This window comes from Aulonocara sp. 'chitande type north' Nkhata Bay, linkage group LG5, assembly GCF_057382095.1.
Source record: "Aulonocara sp. 'chitande type north' Nkhata Bay isolate Kocher_YH1m ecotype deep benthic linkage group LG5, A_spYH_male_GT1.1, whole genome shotgun sequence".
Taxonomy (NCBI): domain Eukaryota; kingdom Metazoa; phylum Chordata; class Actinopteri; order Cichliformes; family Cichlidae; genus Aulonocara; species Aulonocara sp. 'chitande type north' Nkhata Bay.
In genome coordinates, this window is record NC_141348.1 from 41,822,429 (window position 1) to 41,845,108 (window position 22,680).

Here is a 22,680-nt window from a genome sequence, read left to right on the forward strand (position 1 = left end):
ACTTCCTTTTCAGTTTGGGAGCATGTTGCCAACATTTTGATACACTTGTTTTGCACCTCTTTGTTTTTTTTAATTACTATACACGATTTGACATAAATCAGTCAATGTATTTCATATTTCTTCACAGACCTTATTTCTGTCTTGGCTTCAACTTGTTGACTTTTGAGTAGAGAGGCTCCTGTGGAGGTCTGGGTGGGTGTGTGGCAGTCGACGTAGTCAGACTCGTGCTGTGCTTCACAGTCGAATATTTGCAGGCCGATGAGCTGGGTGTGAGGATCAGTGTCTCAGCAGCAGCTATGTCAGAGCTGATCGGAAAGTTGATGGTGGAGTAATGGAGTGAGGCAGGATGGTTTGTAGGATGATCGACGGTGAGATAAACTGTGTTTGTGGCATATTCTGAGCCTGGACTCTGGAAATGCTCCTCTATTTCTTCATAGATATTGTCCTTTCCAGAAAGAGGAGAAGAAAATACAGTTTGAACTGTTTATATTTGATCTGATGAGGTTTACCATCAATCATTATCTGTACATCTTGAAATTCAAATTGGTGTTGCTAAAACTGTTAAGCAATGCTTAGTTCAGAACGCTGGCAAATAAAATGATATGAAAATGGCCAAAAAAGCTAAACCAGGGATTATTAATCATGCATCCATTAAATCAGTTCACTATTTTTTTTTACTTGGGAGAGCTTTCAATCAGTCAGTGTTAGCAGGTACTATAAGGTCAGGCCTCGGCCGCACAGGTCTAGAGACTGGCGAGTGATGATGTGGCAGTGACTCTACTTTCATGTGTATTCTCTGACTGGTTGCTGTTGGTGCTGGCAGTTGCCAGGAAACTGCTTATTCCCTGGACACAGTGGACTAGAGAGGTGTCAGTGACCCCCTGGCAACCACAGGTCTTTAGGAAAAAAATATGCATTGACTGATTGGTTGGCATGTGGTTGCTGGCAGCCAAGTATATGGTACTGCATCAGAAACCTCCCTGTGATTGCATGGATCATAGCACACTGCCACAGTCACACATAGAGCACCATTCACTCACCTCTTTGATATACTGTGCTGTTGCTTCACTTCCTGTATCCTTTGAAGATGAAAGGCCTGAGAAATCGAAAAGAAACAGAACAACGTAGATTCATTTCGACACATGACTGAACTGAGACTTAACTAGCTCTTCATTTGACATCTGTCAGGATCCAGTGTGTGTGTTGCTGTTTGGCATATTTTTCCACAATGCACTCCGGAAGCTCCGATTCTCACATCCAGCTTCCCTCAACTACGGCTCATCTCTAGTAATAACCTGTCAGTATTTAAGGACCGGCTGAGACCTTCACTTTCCGCCAGATTGTTAGTACCACTGTAGTGCTGTTCGGCCTCCTCTGTCACTGGTCCTTCTCGCCAACTTTTTACCTGCTAGAAACTAACCACCGCCTTCTGCTGCTCACTCCGTCTTGACATCTTAGATCTGGAAATCTCACCTGTCTGCCCCCCTGCTCACGGCAACTTTCTGCCAGATGTATGATTAGATATAGATGTAAAAATGAAGGTAAGTGATAAATGAACTTACGTTTGTAAATAAGGATCAAAACTATCACAACCATCAGCAGCACTGGCAGCAGAAAAGCCATACAGACGGTCAACACGACGACTGCCTCAGAAAAAACAAAAAGAGTCAGGATGACTGGAAACTGATTCACATGCAATCATCACACAACACTGTCCGAGGATGTCGTGAAAATGTCTGTTTGTTTTCTGCGAGATAGTAAATGTACACTCTCACCAAAATTCTTATTCTCATGTGGATGGAGAATACTTCCTTGTTTCAGACCTTGAAGAAAAGGAGAGTGTTCAGAAAGTCGTATGTCTTATATAACTGAAACAACTGACGTTAATATGCAAAACACACAATTTTGAATATTAAGTCTTATTCCTTTAAGAAAAAGATCAAACGATGAGAATCTGTTTGGGGTTTTTTGTTTGTTTTGAGACAGAAATATTTTGAAATCATTTTTCACATCCTGCACAGCAACATATCGTCAAAGGTTCAGCAGTACAGACACTAGACATTATAATAACATCTCTAAACTAAATTCTTCTGTTGCAGTAAAGCTAGTTACAGAGAGTTTCAGATATCGTGCAGATTAAACTGTGCTAAGTAAAGATGTTTAAGGCTGATGGACTCTAGGACTAGTGCCCTCCCAGGTGAAAACACTGACGCTGTGAACGTGTTATATGTTTTCCTTGAATATCAAGAAGACTGCACTGTGAGGGAAAAGTTTTTCTAAAAAGTATTGTGTTCTGAGATTTCCCCTTCATATTAAATATATATAGGAAAATGAATGTTCATCAAGATAAACCTGTAAATATTCACGTCACACCTCTGCAGGTGGTGAAGGTGGTGCAGGAAGACTGAAGCATAAACAGCAACAGCCTCAGAGGTTATTACATTCATACAGTGAACTTTGTCAAGTGCTTTTGCAGAATATACTTTTGCAGACTTTGTAACCGATGCAAATAATGCACCTATTAATTAATCCCTTGACCTGACTTTCACTAGTTCTGATCCAGACCTTTCAGTAGCATTTGAGGTGTGCGTGACTGAACAGATTTGTACAGCCTGCTATGTGGTGCACACCATGCAGGTAATAGAATGCTAGCATTAGCAGTCTAATAAGCAGATGTGTTTCTGTGTGTTTCATTGTTACAGTGTATGGAACATGGTGGCACCCAAAACCTTATCAGTCAGAATTCAAAAGTCTAGAAACCAATGTATGTTTTTAATACACAGTTTCTGGTGTAGATCATTATCGATAATATTGATGTTAAATAATTAACTAAAGGTCTTGACTGCACTTTTAAGTATAAGTTAGTAGGGGTGGGAGATCAACCTTTTAAAATGATGTCATATTTTAAGGAAATTTGGGATATTTCTGATGATATGTTAGAGAAAAGGGAAAATTTCATCATCTGCTTGCAGCTTGCAGGCTGCATATTAGGGCAAATATAATTAGGGCATTTTTCACTTTTCCCAAGGATTTGCTATCACTGATGACACAATATTGGGAAAGGAGGACTTATGTGGTGATGCAACATAAGACAAATGCAAAGACAAAAGTGTCCTAGCTTAAGTGTAATATTTAAAATGCTGGTATTTTGTTACTAAACCTTGTAACTCTACAGGTTAAGCCTGCACAGGACTGTCACACAGTAAAATTTAAAAGAAACTTTTATTTATGATGTTGTATCCTGGGTCAAGTTTTTTAACCAGTACCTTAAAGCCTTTCTTAATTTCTATCCATTCTTATGTGCACTAGGGAAACTAAAGACGTGATGTTGTTATATCACAAAATATTACACTGCTATTGCTGTTAATTATGTTTGTAGCATAGCCCAAATATTCCACTTATAGTCCAGGAGAAAACAGTCTGTGTTACCTCACATTTCCTTTTGATTTCTGACTGACTACAAGCAAATGTCTTAAAAAGTGACATATATTTTCTTTGATAGGTTGATCTTGACAGTCACCCACACAACAAACAGCACAACTTACCTAGAGTCAAATTAAACCCATCAAAGAAGTCGTCATGTGTTTGATTGTGTTTGTGAGGGACTCTTGCTCCACACCAGTATATCCCACTATCGTTTGCTGTTACTTCTCTCACTGTAATGGTGATACTCCCGTTGTTCTCTTTCATTATAAATCTCTGGTTCACGTCAGGCTCTGTGCTGGTTACTAGCTGTTTGCATACAGTTGAATCTTCTCCTTTGCAGATGAATTTTATACATGAGGAGGCATCCCGGTTGTACTTACACTGGTATGTGAAGTTCTGCCCAATAGTTGATGGCAAAGGTTCAATATCTGAAGACAAAAAGACAAATATTTGCCTTCAGCTTATCAGCCAGCTTTTATCATTTAAACCTGTGATACTGAACATGTGGAATACTCACCTATAACTTTCAGGTGTATTTGTGTGTGTGATAATCTGTAACTTCCATCATTTGATTCCACTCCACACCAGTAATCACCAGCATCCTGTGAGGTCACATGACTGATGGAAATGTTAAAGGCACGGCTGCTGCCTGTGAGAGTAAACGTCCCTTTTGACGTTGATAAAATGTCCTCACAGGTAAAACGGTTCTTTTTACAGAAGAACTTTATGTGGGACTCGTAAACATCTGGATAATCACATGTGATGGTGCTGTTCGCTGTTCTGTACACGCTGAGATATGTTCGCGGGCAGTTTATATGCTCTGTAAACAAATCAGAGAATTAAAGCAGTTTATTTTAAGGACTTGTCAAGTTTCTTTTATGTTCAGGTGACTTTTTGAAATGTCCTTGGCTCCATTACTTTGAATAGATGGGGACTCACTAACTGTGGAAATGTTTTAGAAAAGTTCGTACTGCAGCTCAGGACTGCTCATGAGCCAGAAAAAAAGTTCCCAGTGTTTCCGAAACTCCTGTTTTATTCTGTATCGATTTTTTTAATCAAATATTCTGATTTCCTGTGTGTGCCTCGTCTGGTGTCTGACACAAGGATGATGGTGATGATGATGATATTTCTTACCAGTCTCCAGTTTTCCTTCCTGTATGTCAGATAAGTTCGATCTTTGAAAAAACCTGCACCTGTACTTCCCAAACTCTCGCTCTTTAACATGTTTTATTGCAACCTTGAGATTTTTATTTTTTGTATCATGGTAGAGGCAAAATCTGCCATTATCTTCCCACACGTCCTTCTTAGAGGTTTGTACAGGTGTTCCATTGGAAAGAACTACATCAGTGTACTGATATATGTTATTTGTTTCAGGATATTTGCAGGTGATTTCAGCCCATCGATGGTGACATGCTCTCACTTCAGATTCACAACCTGAAAATGAAAAAAATCTCTTTGTAAGAATCTGGAGCTGCAGCCACGTAGTCAAAGTCAACATTAATTTCATGCACGCATGTTTGTTCTTGAAATGTATGAGAGAAATACAATTTTTAGCACTTCTTATACCACAAAGATATTTGTACACTAAGACCTGTTTTTGATTTGTTGCCTGGTTCATGATGTCTCATCCATGTAACTATTTAAATTCAGTGTTTGTTGTAGCGATAGACTCAGGGTGCTATGTTCAGATGGTACGACCCGAGATTATCCAATCAGACGTTTTACTTCCTAAAAGCTTTAATAAACAAGGTGAAGATGTGTTATGTAAAAGAAAAAAAATGGTGCACATAATTAATGTTAACATTTTTAAGATGGTATATTTTATTAACGTGCATGAGCACAATTTTAGTTTTTCTATTTATATATTATATATGATTAAAATGTGATTGTTTGATTGAGTTGTAAAAACCTTTTTGCCATTTTTAAAATATATGAACAGACTTAAAAAGTAAGAAATTGAAAAAAAATAAAAATAAAAATAAAAAGCTTAAACCATTCCAAAACACATAATCACCAGCAGCATATGTATTGTAATGTAACATTCAGTAGTCTGTTGTATTAACAAGTGTTAGTTATCTTTTTACCTGTCAGTGAGAAGATGAGTAGTAGCAGTAACATCACCGTGCTGCGTGCTGATGCTTCTTTAAGAGTCTGATGTATCCTCGGCTTGTTTGCTTTCACTGGTTTGTCTGAGACTCTCCAGGGTTGTTTCTTGAATTTCACCCGTATGTGATTTTAAACTTTCTTGCCCCACCTTCCTGTCTGTCCTTTTTAATTTTTTTCCTTAAACACAGCTCCTCCCTCTGTGTAACTTACTTCTTTTGATTGCCAGTAAACAGGAAATAAATGCTGTGTGCGTCAGGGTGAATGAGTTGGTGAAAATTTCCCTGGTTGAACTGGAAAGCTGTGACAGCCTGGCAGTCATGTCCAACAGTTGTGGCAGTAGCATTTATTATATCGACTTTCTTTTTCATACTTTAGATACGTTTTACATGTTTTTATGGGCAGCATGAAAAATCATTTCACATATTTAAGATTTTGTCAATTACTGGCAAATCCTTTCAGTGTCTAAAAAAGTACAATTATGTTCTGTAAACAACTAATGAGCCATTTAAAGATACATTAAAATCAGTTCCAGTGTCTTATTATGTGTGCATTACAATTTAAAGTGCATTTACAAAAAATGTAACTAAATTGAATATTTTTTCATGACCAAAACAAGAATTCAGTGTTGGGATGATTCAGACACTTAATGTTTTGTAAAATGTCACTCCTGGGATCATTCGATTGCACATTTGATTTAAAAAGAGAGAGAGAAACTGCAGGTTTGGACCATTTTAGTGATCCAGGTTTGCAGATTTAAGACCTCTAGTTTTAAAAGCTGTTTTTAACTAAACTAAAAGAGTAGCTGGTTTTGCTTATTGGGAAATGATAGCTTACATCAACAGCTTCAGCTAACTGTAATCTCAGAGATAATTTTGTACAAAAATAAAAACCTGCTTAGTTTCCCTTCATATCACAGACCCACTGGGGCTAAGACAAGAGTTTTTTTAATACTTCTTTTTTGAGATAATTTATACTCTACTCATATTCTACTCTTTTGTATTCTACTCTAAAAATCTGCCCTTTTTTATGTTACGAAATTTATCCCTTTAGTCAGTTCACTATTCCTGTGGTTTATACTACACAGTACGTATATACTTTATTTATATATCTCATTACAATAGGTAGTCTCATTAGAGTTCAAAATCTCTTTGCAGGTAGTAATTCATCTCAAACACACAAAATTAGCCACCACCCTTCAGTATCAAACCACTTCCTCTGATGTTTTCTGTGGTTTACAAGAATGTTTCCTTTTACACGTACAGGTTCAAGGGTTGTTGGTTCTATGGCTAAAAGCATATTAAGTTAAAAGCAAAGATAAAACGTGCATGGTCACCATCGTTTCATTTTTTTTTGTTTTTTTTTTTTTTCTTCTTCAATATTGATACGTTTGTTCTGTTTTCTGTCTAGTTTGCAGACTGGACAAAGTGTGACCACACAAATACATTTGCATGAAATCATTTGTTTTTATTCATCTCTGGCTCTTCCTGTTAAAAGGGAGTTCTTCCCTCTCACTGTCGCCAAATGCTTGCTCACAGCGGGGTTGCAGGGTCTTTACTTTAAAATAAAAAGCACCTTGAGGCAACTATTGTTGTGATTTGGCACTATATAAATAAAATTGGAATGTATTGAACACAACTAGCATCTTAATCACTGCCTACACCCGATATCACAACAAAGCGTGTAACAGACACGCCTGTCATGCAGAAGTTGCAGTAATCTGCACTAATAACAAGGGGTATTTTATTTTATATAAAAGTATTTTATTTCTAGCCAACATGAAAATAATCATGGGAAAGCATTTAAACCGACATTATTAACACATTTACATGGCTATACATATTAGCCACCTAGCTTAATCGATTCTTTTTTTTTTTTTTTTTTTTTTTTTTGCCTGTCCCATTTGGTTCCTTAGCCATCAGAATTGTTGTCTGAAGACCAACAAGGATACCCAATGGATTTACTTTGCCAAATGGATCATCGTGGCATTGGCGTATTGGTCCATTTGGTCGATCTTTGTTTTTATTATTTATTATATTTTATTTTCAGATGTTACAGACGGGACAGACATGAGTGAGGGATAGGAAAGGGAGAAAGAAAGAGGAAGGAAAGGAAAAACAGAAGGGGAGAGGGACAGTGAGAAAGGGGGGGAGAAAAAAAATAAAAATCTCCTGGATCACCTGTTGAGAGAAGAATAGAAAACAAGCAGAAAAAAAAACAAAGCAACATACTAAACACAACACCATCGCATTAATCTAGCTAAGTGTAAACAGCAGTAAATACTAAATATTCAATGTTGTTGTGCAGCACGCAGGACAGATGTGCTTCGAAGTAGCAGCCAAGAAAGGTGTAATTTGGGTCTACGAGCAGTGAACACCCGTGTGCATACCTGTGTGGATCCGCGCGCTTGCATTCCAAAGGTTTCTCCATGTAATGATCTGCTAGGGAGTGTGTGGGGGGGCCACAGCCCCGTCCTCCGGGGTGTGAAGCGGGTATGGAGGAGATCAAAACTCCAGACATCCAGAGGCCCCCAGAACACAAGAGACCAAGGAAGACCAACAGAGGGGCAGCCGCGCCACTGTTCCAGTAAGAGCTGAGGAGAGTCCCAGATGAGGGCTCACTCAGCAGCCGCGGAGCAGAAGTCAGGGGGAGTTGCAGTGACGCGCCCATGAGCTCCGCCGGCCCCCAGCTGTGCCTGAGTGACCGAGCCCCAGGCCGGGGGCACCCCACCTCCGAAGGGGCCCAAGCGAGCCCTAGGATCCAGGCCCCGATAAGCGGCCGCCAAGGAGTGAGCCGGTGTGTACCTGGACGCCCATCCCCAGACACAAAGAACCACCAACGCACCGATGTCTGAGGGAGTCCGCCACTGGCAGGGGAAGTGGTGGTGGGCGGAGATAGGCCTCCAAACCTTGGAGGGCCTGAGGTGTCCCCAGAGAGGTGGCGTCTGATACCCAACCTGACATATAGACACAGACATACAGGCACACACAGACACAAACATCCATTCCCCCCCCCCCCCCCCCCCCCCCCCCATGCTCTCATATGCACTCACTCCACACTCAACCAACGTGGAGACAGACATAAAGAGACGCTGTACACATGATCACACTCCCCAAGCGTACTCTACAAACCGGGTCTAGGTACCCTTGCCCCTGGAGGGGGGAACTGCACCCAGACCCAGGTGGTGTTACCCTTTTCCCTGCGGTGGGGAGAGGCAGACCACCATCGTTTCATTTAATGTACATCTCGCACCCGGGTCACATGAAGTTTGCTGAGGCCACAGCGCATAACAGCGACTAACATTACTGACTCAGTGACTGCAGACTTCCACACCTCTTCTCTCATTATCATCAGCAAACACCATCAGTAAAAAACTGCACCTGGAGCTTTGTGGTATTTCCGTAGCTGAACAGCTCCTGTAGGTGTAATGTGCACAAGACTTGTATTTGTTGTCCATATCGGTTAGCTCTCATTTTTTTGCAAAAATTGTTACTATCACAGTCTCTTAAAATATGTTTGTTTGTTGTCTTAAAGGAATATAACATGAAAGACAAAACAGTTCATTTATTTTTATTCATTTAATGCTATTTAATATCCACTCTCATGTCATCAACTTACAATAAAACCAGCAAACATTAATGAAACTTTAACACTACATGATCACAACTTTAGAAAAGCAAACAACAAAAACTGCACAGTAGAGAGTTCCAGTCTCTAACATCCCAACAAATGTGTTTTTTACCAGTATACATTCAAAAATCGCCCCTCCACCCCTGACCCCGTGGTACTACTCACTGTGGTAATGAGTTGGCCTAAAATAAAAAAAAGTCCAGTGGATAACAGTGTGATGATAGCATAACACAAGATGATTGTCACAAACAGGTCAAAGCAGGTAACAAGGAGGCAGATTCTTATTTCAGCAGAGCACACGGAGCGATTTACGTATCGTTTTTTATAGCTTTTTTTTTTTATAGTCGCCTATAGCTTGCCCAGGTAACATCAAGGTGTTTCCAGGCCAGTCGAGAGATATAATCTCTACAGCATGTCCTCCTCCTGGTGGGACATGCCCAGACCACCTGACTTAGGAGGTGCCCAGTAGGCATCCTAGTCAGAAGCCCGAATCACCTCAACAACTGGCTCCTTTCAATGTGAAGGAGCCAGCCACCCATCCTGATGGCTGACCTCTTCACCCTATCACTAAGGGAGAGGCCAACCACCCTTCAGAGTGAGCTCATATCCGCTGCTTGCATCCACAATCTCATTCTTTCGGTCACCAGCCAAAGCTCGTGACCAGAGGTGAGGGTGGGGACGTAGATCAACCAGTAAATCGAGAGTCGCTTTTACGATCAGGTCACTCTTCACCACGATGAAACAGAGACATGTTTTTAGACTTCTCTCTGTTGAAACCATACATGTCACAGTGAAATGTTTGTCAAATGGTGTTAATGTGATTGAACCAGTGTGTCAGACTGAAGTGTACATTTATACTTGTGGCATAGTAACAGTATCTTCATTAAGACATGGGCGCACTGGGCTTTGACACTGAATATATGATACAGGTGAGCTGCTATGTGCCAGTTTTTGTATGGTTATATGTCATATTGTATTATTTAATTGCTATTGAATTATCTTCTGCCAAAACAGTTTGGTTTAATGTGGGAAGTGGAGAAGCAGCACCTGAGTTTGGTTTCTGTTTTATAATAAAATGATAATAAAAGGCATCCCGCTTCTGAAGATCATCTTGAGTGTTTTCATTTTTATTACAGGAATAACTACACGAGTCATCTGATATTTTACATATAAAATATCATCAAAACTACATCTTTTAAATTAAAGTTGTTATTTCACCCACCGTGCGACCACTACAATAAAAACGAATCCTTTCTGTCTGCAGATTCTGAAACTGACGATTATAACTACAAACTGTAAACATGAAATAGCTTTATGGCCTCTAAAACTGAAAAAGTTTTACAGAGTAATGACAGACCTGATAACAACACCAGTGATCATTATAAACAGGAATTATGATTAGATCTAACCACAGGATGAGTCCAACAATTTCCAAAATTATTTTGCCACCTCCACGGGACAAGAAACGGCAGTCCAAAGGACAAAGGTCACTCTTTCGAGGATGCCAATGTTCACATTTTGGACAGAGAGGACAGATGGTTTGAAAGAGGAGTGAAAGAAGCCATCTATGTCCACTGTGAGCGACCATCTTTGAACAGAGGTGGTGGTTTAAGACAACAACTGTCTGCCATCTATAATCCAGTTTTGAGTTCCCTCCCCAGACGCCTTAACACCCACTCACATCCTGGGCCATCTGACCTCAGGAAATCACATGATAGGGTGGGGCCAGGTTTCACAATGAACACACCTGAAACTCTGGCTGATTGTGACCTACACCCAGTTTCCCACCTTGGCTCAGGCGATTAGAGGATCATGAGGGGGTCCTTTTGTCCCTCTGTGGGGGGTCACTCCCACTAGGTTTATATCTGGGACTCTCCACCATTTGACCTTAGAACTGAAGAAGCTTCTCGGATGAGAGGTGAAACGTCTTCAAGCGACTTACAGAAGTCCAGACGCTTTTCTTTCCAAGCTCCTTAGATCATACTGTGATGTTACGTATCATGTTTTTTCATTCGTCCATGATCATCGCTTATGGGTTTAAGTCATTTGCAAATCTTTTTTATTATTCTTGTTTACTCGGTTCTATTAATAATTTTATTTGTGTCCACTATGTTGTTTTTTGTCTTCTGTCCTAACTTTACTCTTTGACACTAATGTCCATCTTTCTGTTTAAATGTAGTATTTGTATTTGCTTGGTTGTCAAAACACTTTGCACCCAGTGTTTTTAAAGATTTTTAGATAAGTAGAGTAAATTATAGTAAGTTACTTTTATTAGTTTCATTATTGTCTTGTGATGGTCTCCATGTCTCCCTGGCTGACCTAGTTTCAGTCCATGTGTTTGTGTTGCTGTCTCTCCCTCTCTTCTGTCTGCCTGGCCCGAGCTCATCTTGGCAGTTCTCACCTCCCGCCCGTGGCCCAGGCACCTGGCCTCATCAACCACCTGCCGTTGATCTGTCTGATTGCCCGAGCCGCTATTTAAGATGGCGGCTCAGTGTTCCTTGTTGTCGTTTTGTCAACTAAAGCTCATTAATATCCTCCAGCACATCAAGCAGTGCTGATGTCATTAGTCAAATGTAATCACAGAGGGAGTGATGTCTGCATGCTCAATGAAAACATTCCCTTATGCAATCACTTGTAGCTCTTTTCAATCACATATTTGATTGTCACATTCTACAAATATCCTGTCACTGTAAACTAACATGAGATAATATCATTTGGTCGAAATAGTCCCACCTCGTTCAGAGTTATATGAGGTTAAATCATGACTCAACTTCCTCAAAGACGAATGATCTAATGATCTAGCCATTAAACTAAACCAATGAGGTGGTAATATTAATTTTAATAGAGAATCATTTTGGATATTCAGTTTTACGAGTCTGCACCCTAGAGGTATGAATGAGAATTTTTCTATCAATGAGTTTTTGTGAACTGTACCCTTTTTTTATTCTTTTTTACCAGTTACTTTGCTCTGTCAATCATTCTCACACGGGTAATGTTTGTCTATTTATCTATTTCTATTTATTTTTTCAGTAAAAGAGGGAGTAACATTCTAGATGTCTCGTTTTAAGTCTGAATTTGAGAGACATAAATGAGGACCTTTCCACAAATGTTTATCCATGTGATGATGTCCTCTTGTTTTTAAATCTAATTGCTGCACTGACTTCTTTTTTGAATTAAATGTTTTTCTTTGTTATCATTTTTTGTATATTTGTAATATTCCTTTTATGTATTTCATGCATGTATTTTAAGACAGGTGTGGATTATGTCTCCTCACCCCGTCTTCATCATTAATGACTTAGTCCAGTATTTACTTGGGCGTGACTTAACCAATTAACCAATACTAACCCGGTATATGTCAGCTGGTTCAAACCTTGAAAGTAGGTGAAGTTGTGCCAGAAATGTTTGCTGTGGTTAACTCATAACTCAAATATTTGAGGGTGTGATTTGAGAATGAGGAAGTGATGGAGTAGAAAAAGATGGTGGTGGTGATTAAAATAGCTGTGGTTTTAAAAGAAGCACATATAAGCAGTCCCATGACCAAACACACAACCTTTGAAAGTAAAGACAGAACATTTGTACACTTTCAAGACACAAAAATGATAGAAAGTGTGCGTTTATATCTGTTTACAATCTTTGTTTAGTGACTTTGTGCGGAACAGCTCACTTGTCTCACAAAAGTATTCATGTTGTACCATCTGTCTGACCCTCTCTTTGTGTTCATTATCAAAGCCAATTCATTAAAATTCAAGAACTGAATTATGAATCACATTTAATACACACAAACAGCTGGAAGAAATAAACACAACTCGATCTGCTGTTTGTCAAACCAGGATGACACTAATCTCGCATATTAACTCTTACAGACAAATCAAGCACATTAACAGTTTTCTCCAATATTTCTGCACCAGGGGAGAAAATTTGAAAGTAAAGACTAAAAACCATCACCAGGTTTGATCGTTTCCCTTATTTGGTTTGAGATTTCATCTTGAGTGTGGATGTACAAGTGTGTGTCAGAGTGTGGTCACAGTGGTTAGCACTGCCTCCTCACAACAAACTATATATCATCAAGTATACGAAACTAATTGTTGTCTACATTTATGGTTAAAATGTGTCTTAGTACTTAGAATGGTCGGTCAGACTAGTTTGCCTTTGGCTGTTTGTCTCTCGGGTGTTTGGCGTCCAGTGTTGTTTCTTGATTGTTTCTCTTCTCTGACCTAAAACTTTGTTCCCTCATCTCTCTCTGTCCTTCCCTTTTAAGTTTATTTTCTCACCAACCTTATTGCTTCTTGTTGATAAAGAGGAAATAAGTGGTTTAAGTATAAATAACAGGAAGTGTGTGGCACAGTGTGACAGAAATAGACGTTTAGTACTTTCATAGAAAATTCTTTTATTGCGAGGAGAATCAGTTGAGTCTACACCGTTCTCACATGCAGCCTGAAACTCTGACTTCCACAGAGACATGATGCAATTGATGACAAAAAGATAATAATGACACATCCCCCACAGTCTGTATTTATTTCCCAACTTTACATCATTAACAGCACTGTAAAAACAAACTGGTGCAACTGCTGATGATCTCAATCCTGAAAAGCTGGTTTGTGTGTCAAACTCACAACATCACTTTTGATTGTTTTCATGTTATGTGGGACTGCTGACCAGTTCACTCCCTGAGTAACCGCCCACTATTCTGACTGGTAGAGAACGGTGGATCGACCTGTCCATGTGGTGACACAGTTAGCTTCGTAAGTATTTGTGCATCACGTTTTTTGTACTTTTGTCTCTGTAAACCATCACATTCAACTGTAAATATAACAACAATTAAGATGTGATTGAAGACCAGACTTTAATTTGACGAAATTTCCCCGTGTGCCTCATTTCCATTTTAGTATCAGCTTAAATTCACCTCCACTAACTGTGCTCTGAACTGGTTTAAACTCTGCATTGGGCTGAATGAACTGTGTTCAACTCTGTGCATGATACCACAGCATGGTATAACACATTATCTCAGGTCCATTGAGACACAATGCATTTCACTGCTGATGTGAACCGGTAGATAATCTGGCAGAAGTCTAAGACCCCCGAACAGACGAATACTGTCACAAAAATGTGAGACTTTCATCTAAATAGCTTGGTTTAAATCCCGAAACCCAAAAGTAATCACATGATTCCTTGCTAATTTTTAACAATTTTACAACAAACATGTTCCTCACAGAGCTGATCTTTTTTTCATTTTCATTTTGCCTGATAAGTGGAGGATCTACTTCACCAGTCTGTGTGGTTCGGTCACGGTCAGGTCGTCTGGACACTTGCTGAACTTCACAGCAGAATACTCACAGGCAGAGGAGCTGGGTTGGAGTATCACACTGCCAGCTTTTTCAGACCTCACTTGAAAGTTGATGGCAGCGTAATGTGGCGAGGCAGTGTGGTTTATGGGATTATTGGCACTGATGGAAATCGAGTTCACTGCATTTTCTGGGTTCTGGAGGTTCTCCTGTCTCTCGTCACAGATACAGTCCTTCAACAATAAGCAGAAAATGAGTTTATGTCTAAACACTATCCATAAAAATTGTTCCTATGTTGCCAGAAACAAAAAATATGCTTTTTTTTTTTACAATTTTTTTCTACTATTCAGCCTTGAATAACCATCAGCTGACATTTTTTTGTCTTGTCGTGAAGTCTGAAATGATTCCAAAATTGACGTTTTGCAGACATTGGAGAGTTTACATTGTTGTCTAGACTCACGTCTTTATATTATGTTTATAATGAAAAAATAAAACAAACAGTTACAAGAAGAGTGAGAGATTATTGAAAGCTAAATCACTGGGGAGACTGAATCTCACAACCTTTTTCCACTACAACCTATTCCACTGACCTAACAGCACAGCAATTATAGGATTATAGTGTAACATGATGACTTGGAAAGTCCAAGTAAGCAAAGTTCACCATGTAATAAATAAGAATTTACAATAAACCTGCAGAAATGTCACAAACATTAAGAAACAACTTTAACATCCGTCTGTCGACTGTGTAGTTCTTGCTTCATAAGGAAGACGACAGAGCCTTTAGCTGTCAGGCCCCTCTTCTGTGAAACCAGATGAGGGCTGGATTAGGTGACCCTCAATCCTCTCCCAGTTATGCTGCAGTAGGTGTAGGCTGTGGGGGTGATTCCCATCATGCATTGAGTGTTTCTCCTTCAGTCAGCTTTCTCACTCACTATGTGTTTATACACTTCTTTGCACTGAATCATTACTTATTATTACTACTCATTGTAGTTCTCTTCCACAGCATGTCTTTTGTCCTGTCTCCCTCCCCTCACCCCCAACCAGCTGTAGCAGATGATCTCCTCTCCCTGACCATGGTTCTACTGGAAGTTTCTTCCTGTTAAAAGGGAGTTTGTCTTTCCTACTGTCGCCAAAGCGCTTGCTTATAAGGGGCCATCTCATTGTTGGGGTTTTCTCTCCATTACTGTAGGGCTTTATTTTAATATAAAGTGCCCTGAGGTGACTGCTGTTGTGATTTTCAATTCAACTCAGTTTTGATAAATAAAAGTAAAAAAAGAAATAATTTCATCACGAACCTCTTTGACATGACGTCCTGCTGCACCATTTCCTAAAATAGCAACCAAGCAGAATTATTTATTAGTAGTTCATAGTTTGGTTTTAATGTAAATCTGGTTTAACTACGAATTGCCAAAGACCATTAATTTAATGAAATAAAAAAGATATCTTGAAACTGCGAACATTCTTACGTTTGTAGATGAGGATCAGTGCTATCAGAAACAGCAGGAGCACAGCTACAGACACAGTAACACTGATGATAACCTCTAAGCCATCTGTAAAATAAAAGAAAGACCAAAGAGAAAATATTAACCCACAGGTTTGTTTTTTAACCATCCAGAAGGTCTCTGTTGAGGAATTTTACAAAAATAAAGTTTGAAAATATTAATAATGTAAAATACTCTAAAAAAAAATATTGAAAACACTGAAAACATTTCAGAGTGATACATTAAAAAAACAACATTTTTTCACAGCTTTTTATAAACTGGACCTCGACAAAATACTTAAAACATGTCTTACTTTATCCTTTAACGTCACAATAAAGTTATTTTAAAATGATCTTCAAATGTTTCTATTAAAAGAAAAATGTTTTGTTGCAAACATATTTATAATTTCTAGCATTCTAGCATGAGTGGAAAGGGGCTGTAGTTACTCCAGTCTTTAAAGGAGGGGAGCGTGACTTGATATGTAATTATCGTCCAGTTTCCATACTCTGTTCTTTCAAATGTGCTTGAGAAGGCTGTGGCAGCACAGTTAATTGATTACTTAGAGACTAATCAACTGCTTCATCCAATGCAGTTTGGTTTTAGACCAAAATTTTCCACAGAAATGGCAAATTGCTATTTTGTTGAAAATATTAAGTGTAATCTGGATAATGGTAAAGTTGTGGGTGCAGTGTTCCTTGACCAAAAATAGGCTTTTGACACTGTCAGCCACGACATACTTCTTTCCAAGTTGATAAAATTTGACTTTGCAAAGCAAGCAGTTGATTGGTTTGAGTCCTATCTTCACAAAAGAGAGCAGTGTGTGAGGGTTGATAAAGAAAAGTCATCCATGTTGGAAAACAGAATGGGTATTGTGATCCCAATGATCTGTACTTGGCCCATTGCTATTTAATCAATCAATCAATCAAAGCTTTATTTGCCACATGCAGGTTGTCCTGCAGTGAAATGCCCCCCCCCCCCCCCCCGACCTTACACAACACAGACATCACATGGGGATACAAGTCGGAGATCGGTAGCATTACAGAAAAACACTGAAATGTACACTACAATGGGAAAGTACAAGAGGGAAAAAAAGAGACCTCTACTCATGCTGTGCTTCCATGGTAGGACAGCACGAGAACAGGAAACAAAAAAACTCCTCTGCACAAAAAGCACATAATTGTCCACAGCACAACATTGTGAAAGACATGACAAGCCACAGGGGTGGGTGGGGGGTGAGGAGTAATCCGAAGCGAACACAGCAGCCGCCCTGCACAGCGCTACCATTCCAGCGCGGCACACAGCCCCGCCGTGTTCCCCCGCAGGAATCAAGCATCAAAGGCGTTTGGAAAGGGAGGGGGATGAGTGTGTGCTTATCAGTGTAAGTGTATGTGTGCGTGTCCATAGTTCAGCTGAGACAGTGTCCTTCGCCCTGCCAGGCTAAGTAAACAGTCTACCAGCCAACCCAGGTGGCCTGCATGGAATGGGAAGGAACAAACTAAACACGGGGCCGACCGTGGCTCAGGGGGTTGGGAAGCGCATCTGTAACCGGAAGGTCGCTGGTTCGATCCCTGGGCTCTCTGTCCTGGTCGTTGTGTCCTTGGGCAAGACACTTTACCCTACCTCCTACTGGTGTTGGCCAGAGGGGCCGATGGCGCGATATGGCAGCCTTGGAGAGCCGCGAGCTTCGCCATACTTGCATTCTGTGATGTTGTCATTTCTTGTGCTCAAGGAGCCGATTTCTGAGAACTCACGGCAGTGTGCCTCCCCGAGATGTCATCCAATTTGCGCCCAGAGATGTTATTCTGGGCTAGCCCTTTCGAGATGTATCCAGTCTGCAGTCAGAGATCTTATTCTGAGTATTCACAGCAGCCGTAGCCTCTCCAAGATCTTATCCGTGCTGCACTCAATGAGCCCATTTTGAGAAACTCATGCCTCTTCCCATCGTTCCAATCCCAGCGGGCAGCCCTGTGGGGGTTTGAACAGCCGGTTCCGCTTTCTTAATTCTTCGATAAGTCAGGGCCAAGCCAGCTCCGATCAGCAAGAACCCTGTTATCATGGTTCCGAATAGGTAGATATCTTCAGCACTCAGGCTCACCCGAGCCCAAACTTCTCGTTGAGAAAGGGGTGTCAATTGCATTTAGGGAGCAGTTGATCCAATCCATAATTCCTCTTTTAGGTTTTAGAGAACAGACTGTGAGAGAATGTTCCAGGGAAAAGTAGTAAAAAACACGAGACAAGACAAGGACATAAGCAGGGAAGATAAGGGAGAGGAGAGGAGAAAAGTGCGACCGCCTTCGCTGAGAGCCAAACGAGAAAGTTTGTTTATAAATGATTTGCCTGCCAGTTGTCCAAAAGCTAGCTGCCAACTTTATGCAGATGATGCAGTTATACACGTACCAGCTAAGTCACCTGGTGAAGCAGCAGACACCTTATCGGCACATCTAAATGATGTCCAACAATGGCTGGAACATAATCATCTTGTATTGAATAAAGAAAAAAACAGTTTCTATGTGTTTTTCTATTAGGAAACTAAGTTCATCTGATGATTTTAAAATCAAGTTAAGGAACAAAGAAATAAAAAAGGTCAAAGATTTTAAGTTTCTGGGAATAATTTTAGATTCACATCTTAAATTTGACAAGCATGTAAAGAAGATTTCTAAGACGGTCAACGCTAATCTGAATTGTTTTAAGTTGATTCGGCACTATATACCTAGTTCAGAGGCTCAGTTATTTATGCATTCTATGATATTCTCTCATTTTTCATATTGTATGACAGTTTGGACCCAGGCAACACCATCTATAATTCAGCCTGTGGAGTCCTTATATAACCAATCTTTAAAAATAATGGATAAAAACTCTGTTCGGTGGCATCACTGTCACATTTTAAAGAAATATAATCTACTTAGTTTTAAGAGTTTTAATCATTTATGTTTTCTTAAATTAGTCTTTAAATGTATAAATAGGATGGATACATCCAGAGACAAGATAGTAATCGCAAGGTGAACGGCAACTGCAAGCTATTATATTGCAATATATTTACAGATAAAACCAGCAAGTGAAATAGACTGATTGACATTGCGTACAACACAGAGAGCCTCATTCTGACACTGTTGTGTCTCCCTTCCCAATTGAATGGCAAATGCAAGAGGGGATTCAAAGGATAAAACATGGACTAATATAAGATCTATTTGGTCAGTCAGCTTTTTCCATAAAGGCGTTGCCATCTGTGGAACACACTTCCAACCAAAATCAAATTGATTACAGACATCAGATCCTTTACATTGAAGGTTAAAGTTTGGTTAAAAGGAAATCAGAGATGTAGCCATTTTAACTAATTTTAATATTATTTTAATTTATTGTCTATTAACTGTAATTGTATTTATGATGTCATTTGGTTTTATGAAAGTGTATGCTTTATTGTAAAATGTATCTATTTTGATTGTAAGCCCAACAAGGGACAATTGTTGACAATTAGCAATAGCTATAAACTTATGTGCGTTACATCAGCTTCATGTTTGTACTTGGACTATGTTAAACTGCACTGTCCCTTTTAAATAAATAAATTCAAATTCAAGTTCATTTTTGCAGTATCGGGAGTAAAGTCCCTGCCTTCTGTGTTCTTATCGTAAAGCTCTTCAGTAACATGGAACTTCTTCATTTACATCTGCACTATAACATGTAGTATTTTAGTCATGCCCTGTTATAAAATTGAAACATAAGAGGGTGAAGATGTGAATTACTCACCTTTAACCTCTAGATGTATTTGTTGAAGAGAAAACTCTTTGTCACCTGATTTCACTCCACACCAGTAGACTCCAGCATCCTGTGAGGACACATGACTGATGGAAATGCTGCTGCTGGTGTTTGTTGACATGATTCTCCAGTTTGGCTGCGGAGAAGGGCTTTTTGGTAAAACGTTCTGACAAGTGGAGTTATCCTCTTTGCAGAAAAAAGCGGGCTTGTATTTTCCATCAGGAGAATCACAGGTGATGGTGGTGTTATTATTTCTGTATGCAGTTTGATTAAATGGTTTGGGGCACCCATCTTTATCTAAAGGGAAAAAAGAAAACCAAGATAAAACACAGTAAAGTGTGTATCAGATATTTTACTCTTCATTACATTTATCTTATTTAACATTGCAAATAAAGTTTATTTTATGGGACCAAAAAACCCACAACTTCGTACCAACTTCAAATTCTGTGTCTTTGGATTGTTTTCCGTTGCTGTCGGCATTATTAAGCTCCTTGACGATCAACTTGCCAGGGTTTATTTTGTTTTTTTGAGGAAGATTAACAACTTTTTCCATTTGAAATCTTCCATTTGTTTTTTGATTGAAGATGAATTTAACCCACTCTCCTTCGCAGGGTGCTGCTTCTGACATCCGCTCACAACCTAAAGACAAATATTCACATCATGTCAGATGTCAAAAGTCACACACAGTTATTTATTTTAATGTCTCTTATTACATTTGTTTTAAATGGCCAGTTTGATCTAAATTAGTTAGATTAATATGAATGCATAATTATGGTGTATGACAAAACATACAAGTGTTTTATTTCTTCTTGTTCATTTTCATTCTTTGTGAACAATTTTGAAATGTTGTGTTTTTGTGTTGTAGCCGTGCCTTTTAGCTCGATATATAACAAATGAATTGCAAAATGTCTGTCAAGGTTCTCAGTCATCCAGGTCATTGTAGTATAAGGAGTTTGGAAAGAAAAGCGTCTGGACTTTTCTTGAAGATGTTTCATCCGAGAAGCTTCTTCAGTTCTAAGCCAAGCTTCATTTGAAAGCCTGATGCTTAGCCTCGTCCACCCCAGCTGTAAAACTCAGAAACCAGTCTTACTTGTTATCATCTATCGTCCACCTGGGCCTAACACAGAGTTTCTGTCTGATTTCTCAGACTTTTTATCTGATTTAGTTCTGAGCTCAGATAAAATAATTATTGTGGGTGATTTCAACATCCATGTAGATGCAAAAAATGACAGCCTCAACATGGCAACATTTGGTTTCTCTTCATTGGCTTCCTGTTAAATCCAGAATTTAATTCAAAATCCTGCTCCTCACATACAAGGTCTTAAATAATCAGGCCCCATCTTATCTTAATGACCTTGTAGTACCATATCACCCTATTAGAGCACTTCGCTCTCGCTCTGCAGGCCTACTTGTTGTTCCTAGAGTATTTAAAAGTAGAATGGGAGGCAGAGCCTTCAGTTTTCAGGCCCCTCTTCTGTGGAACCAGCTTCCAGTTTGGATTCTGGAGACAGACACTATCTCTACTTTTAAGATTAGGCTTCAAACTTTCCTTTTTGCTAAAGCATATAGTTAGGGCTGGACCAGGTGACCCTGAATCCTCCCTTAGTTATGCTGCAATAGACGTAGGCTGCCGGGGGATTCCCATGATGCATTGAGTTTTTCCTTTCCAGTCACCTTTCTCACTCACTGTGTGTTAACAGACCTCTCTGCATTGAATCATATCTGTTATTAACCTCTGTCTCTCTTCCACAGCATGTCTTTATCCTGTCTTCCTTCTCTCACTCCAGCCGGTCACAGCAGATGGCCCCGCCCCTCCCTGAGCCTGGTTCTGCCGGAGGTTTCTTCCTGTTAAAAGGAAGTTTTTCCTTCCCACTGTCGCCAAAGTGCTTGCTCATAGGGGGGTCATATGATTGTTGGGTTTTTCTCTGTATCTATTATTATAGGATATACTGTACAATATAAATATATATTTGAGGCGATTGTTGTTGTGATTTGGTATAAATAAATTTGAATTGAATTGAATTGAGTTCTAAGAGCAAATGGTGGAGTCCCAGATTTTAAGCCCTATGGGAGTGTCCGCAAGAAGGTCATGGACACCTTATTGATCCTCTACCTAATCACGTGAGCCAAGGTGTGAAAATGAGTGTGGGTCAAACTCCAGACGCTTTTCTTTCTAAGCTTCTTAGACTATTCTCTGCAAAATGATTTAATAAATTAATTTATGATACTGAAAATTTGCTTTGAAGATTCACAGTTACTGTTTTATATTTCCGAAAAAAAGCACAATAATAAAAGTTTTATTGTCTAACACATAAAAACAACTGAACTGTCTCTTTACTGAGAGGGATTTTATTCTCTCAGTATTTTAATCTGTCTGCATGAACGCATGCTTCTGTAAACTCATATAGTTATCAGTTATAAACACAGTACAGAAGCACATCACTGAAACTGTACTGACTATATAGAAAACTGTACTGGAGGCAAAAATGTATGTTGTAATAAATGTTTCCATAACATGATGTCATAACAGTATAGCAGCGACTAGCATGTAATACCAGATATGATGTGGTAGAAACCTTTTACCTGCCATCAGTGAGAGGATGAATAGCAGCAACTTCATCTGTTGTTTTTGGATGCTCATCTTCAAATCTTGATTGTCTCCTGAGCTCGACTGATGTTAGTGAATTTCTGTCTGTCCTCACCCTGTTTTACTTTTAAAAAGAACTCCTCCCACCTTCATATCTCATTACTTTGCGTCAGTAAACTAGATGTGGTTTGAGTTTAAATTAACAGGAAGTCCACAAAACAGGAATAGCAGTTCAGAAAATGACTTTATGAGTTGTAACAAGAAGTAAAGGCTTTTTTTGTTTGTTTTGGGGGATTTTTTTAGTTGAAATCTTTATTTAGTTTTTAACTGATACAGTTTTTACTGGGGCGTGGGAGAAATGAAGACAGTGGTGGTGATGACTAAATAGAAATTAGGAAAAGAAGCTGACTCATGCTTC

General features: G+C 39.3%; 2 protein-coding genes across 2 annotated transcripts; both read right to left on the reverse strand.

Moving 5' to 3' along the window:
* Nucleotides 1-63: 63 nt before the first annotated feature.
* On the reverse strand, nucleotides 64-5,654 carry LOC147331376 (polymeric immunoglobulin receptor-like). The gene is made up of 8 exons (XM_086294337.1): nucleotides 5,511-5,654; nucleotides 4,561-4,860; nucleotides 3,944-4,246; nucleotides 3,546-3,854; nucleotides 1,776-1,823; nucleotides 1,563-1,643; nucleotides 1,041-1,096; nucleotides 64-445 (listed from the first exon to the last, which is right to left on the reverse strand). Exons 1-8 carry the CDS (start codon nucleotides 5,542-5,544, stop codon nucleotides 131-133), a joined length of 1,446 nt encoding a protein of 481 aa, XP_086150463.1. The 5' UTR covers nucleotides 5,545-5,654; the 3' UTR covers nucleotides 64-130.
* An 8,377-nt stretch (nucleotides 5,655-14,031) lies between these two features.
* LOC147331377 (uncharacterized) lies at nucleotides 14,032-22,346 on the reverse strand. The gene is made up of 6 exons (XM_086294336.1): nucleotides 22,259-22,346; nucleotides 20,108-20,314; nucleotides 19,667-19,972; nucleotides 15,907-15,991; nucleotides 15,737-15,791; nucleotides 14,032-14,674 (listed from the first exon to the last, which is right to left on the reverse strand). Exons 1-6 carry the CDS (start codon nucleotides 22,314-22,316, stop codon nucleotides 14,417-14,419), a joined length of 969 nt encoding a protein of 322 aa, XP_086150462.1. The 5' UTR covers nucleotides 22,317-22,346; the 3' UTR covers nucleotides 14,032-14,416.
* Nucleotides 22,347-22,680: the final 334 nt, after the last annotated feature.

Excerpts from the sequence above, each read along its gene's own strand:
- LOC147331376 (XM_086294337.1), bottom strand. The coding sequence starts at position 5,544 with ATGTTACTGCTACTACTCATCTTCTCACTGACAG. Across the intron at positions 4,861-5,510 it reads ACTCATCTTCTCACTGACAG|GTTGTGAATCTGAAGTGAGA; the intron begins GTAAAAAGATAA and ends TTTCATTTTCAG. Across the intron at positions 1,644-1,775 it reads ACATGAGAATAAGAATTTTG|TCGTCGTGTTGACCGTCTGT; the intron begins GTGAGAGTGTAC and ends TTTCTGAGGCAG.
- LOC147331377 (XM_086294336.1), bottom strand. The coding sequence starts at position 22,316 with ATGAGCATCCAAAAACAACAGATGAAGTTGCTGCTATTCATCCTCTCA. Across the intron at positions 15,992-19,666 it reads AATACATCTAGAGGTTAAAG|ATGGCTTAGAGGTTATCATC; the intron begins GTGAGTAATTCA and ends TTTATTTTACAG. Across the intron at positions 15,792-15,906 it reads CTGATCCTCATCTACAAACG|ATTCTGCTTGGTTGCTATTT; the intron begins TAAGAATGTTCG and ends TACTAATAAATA.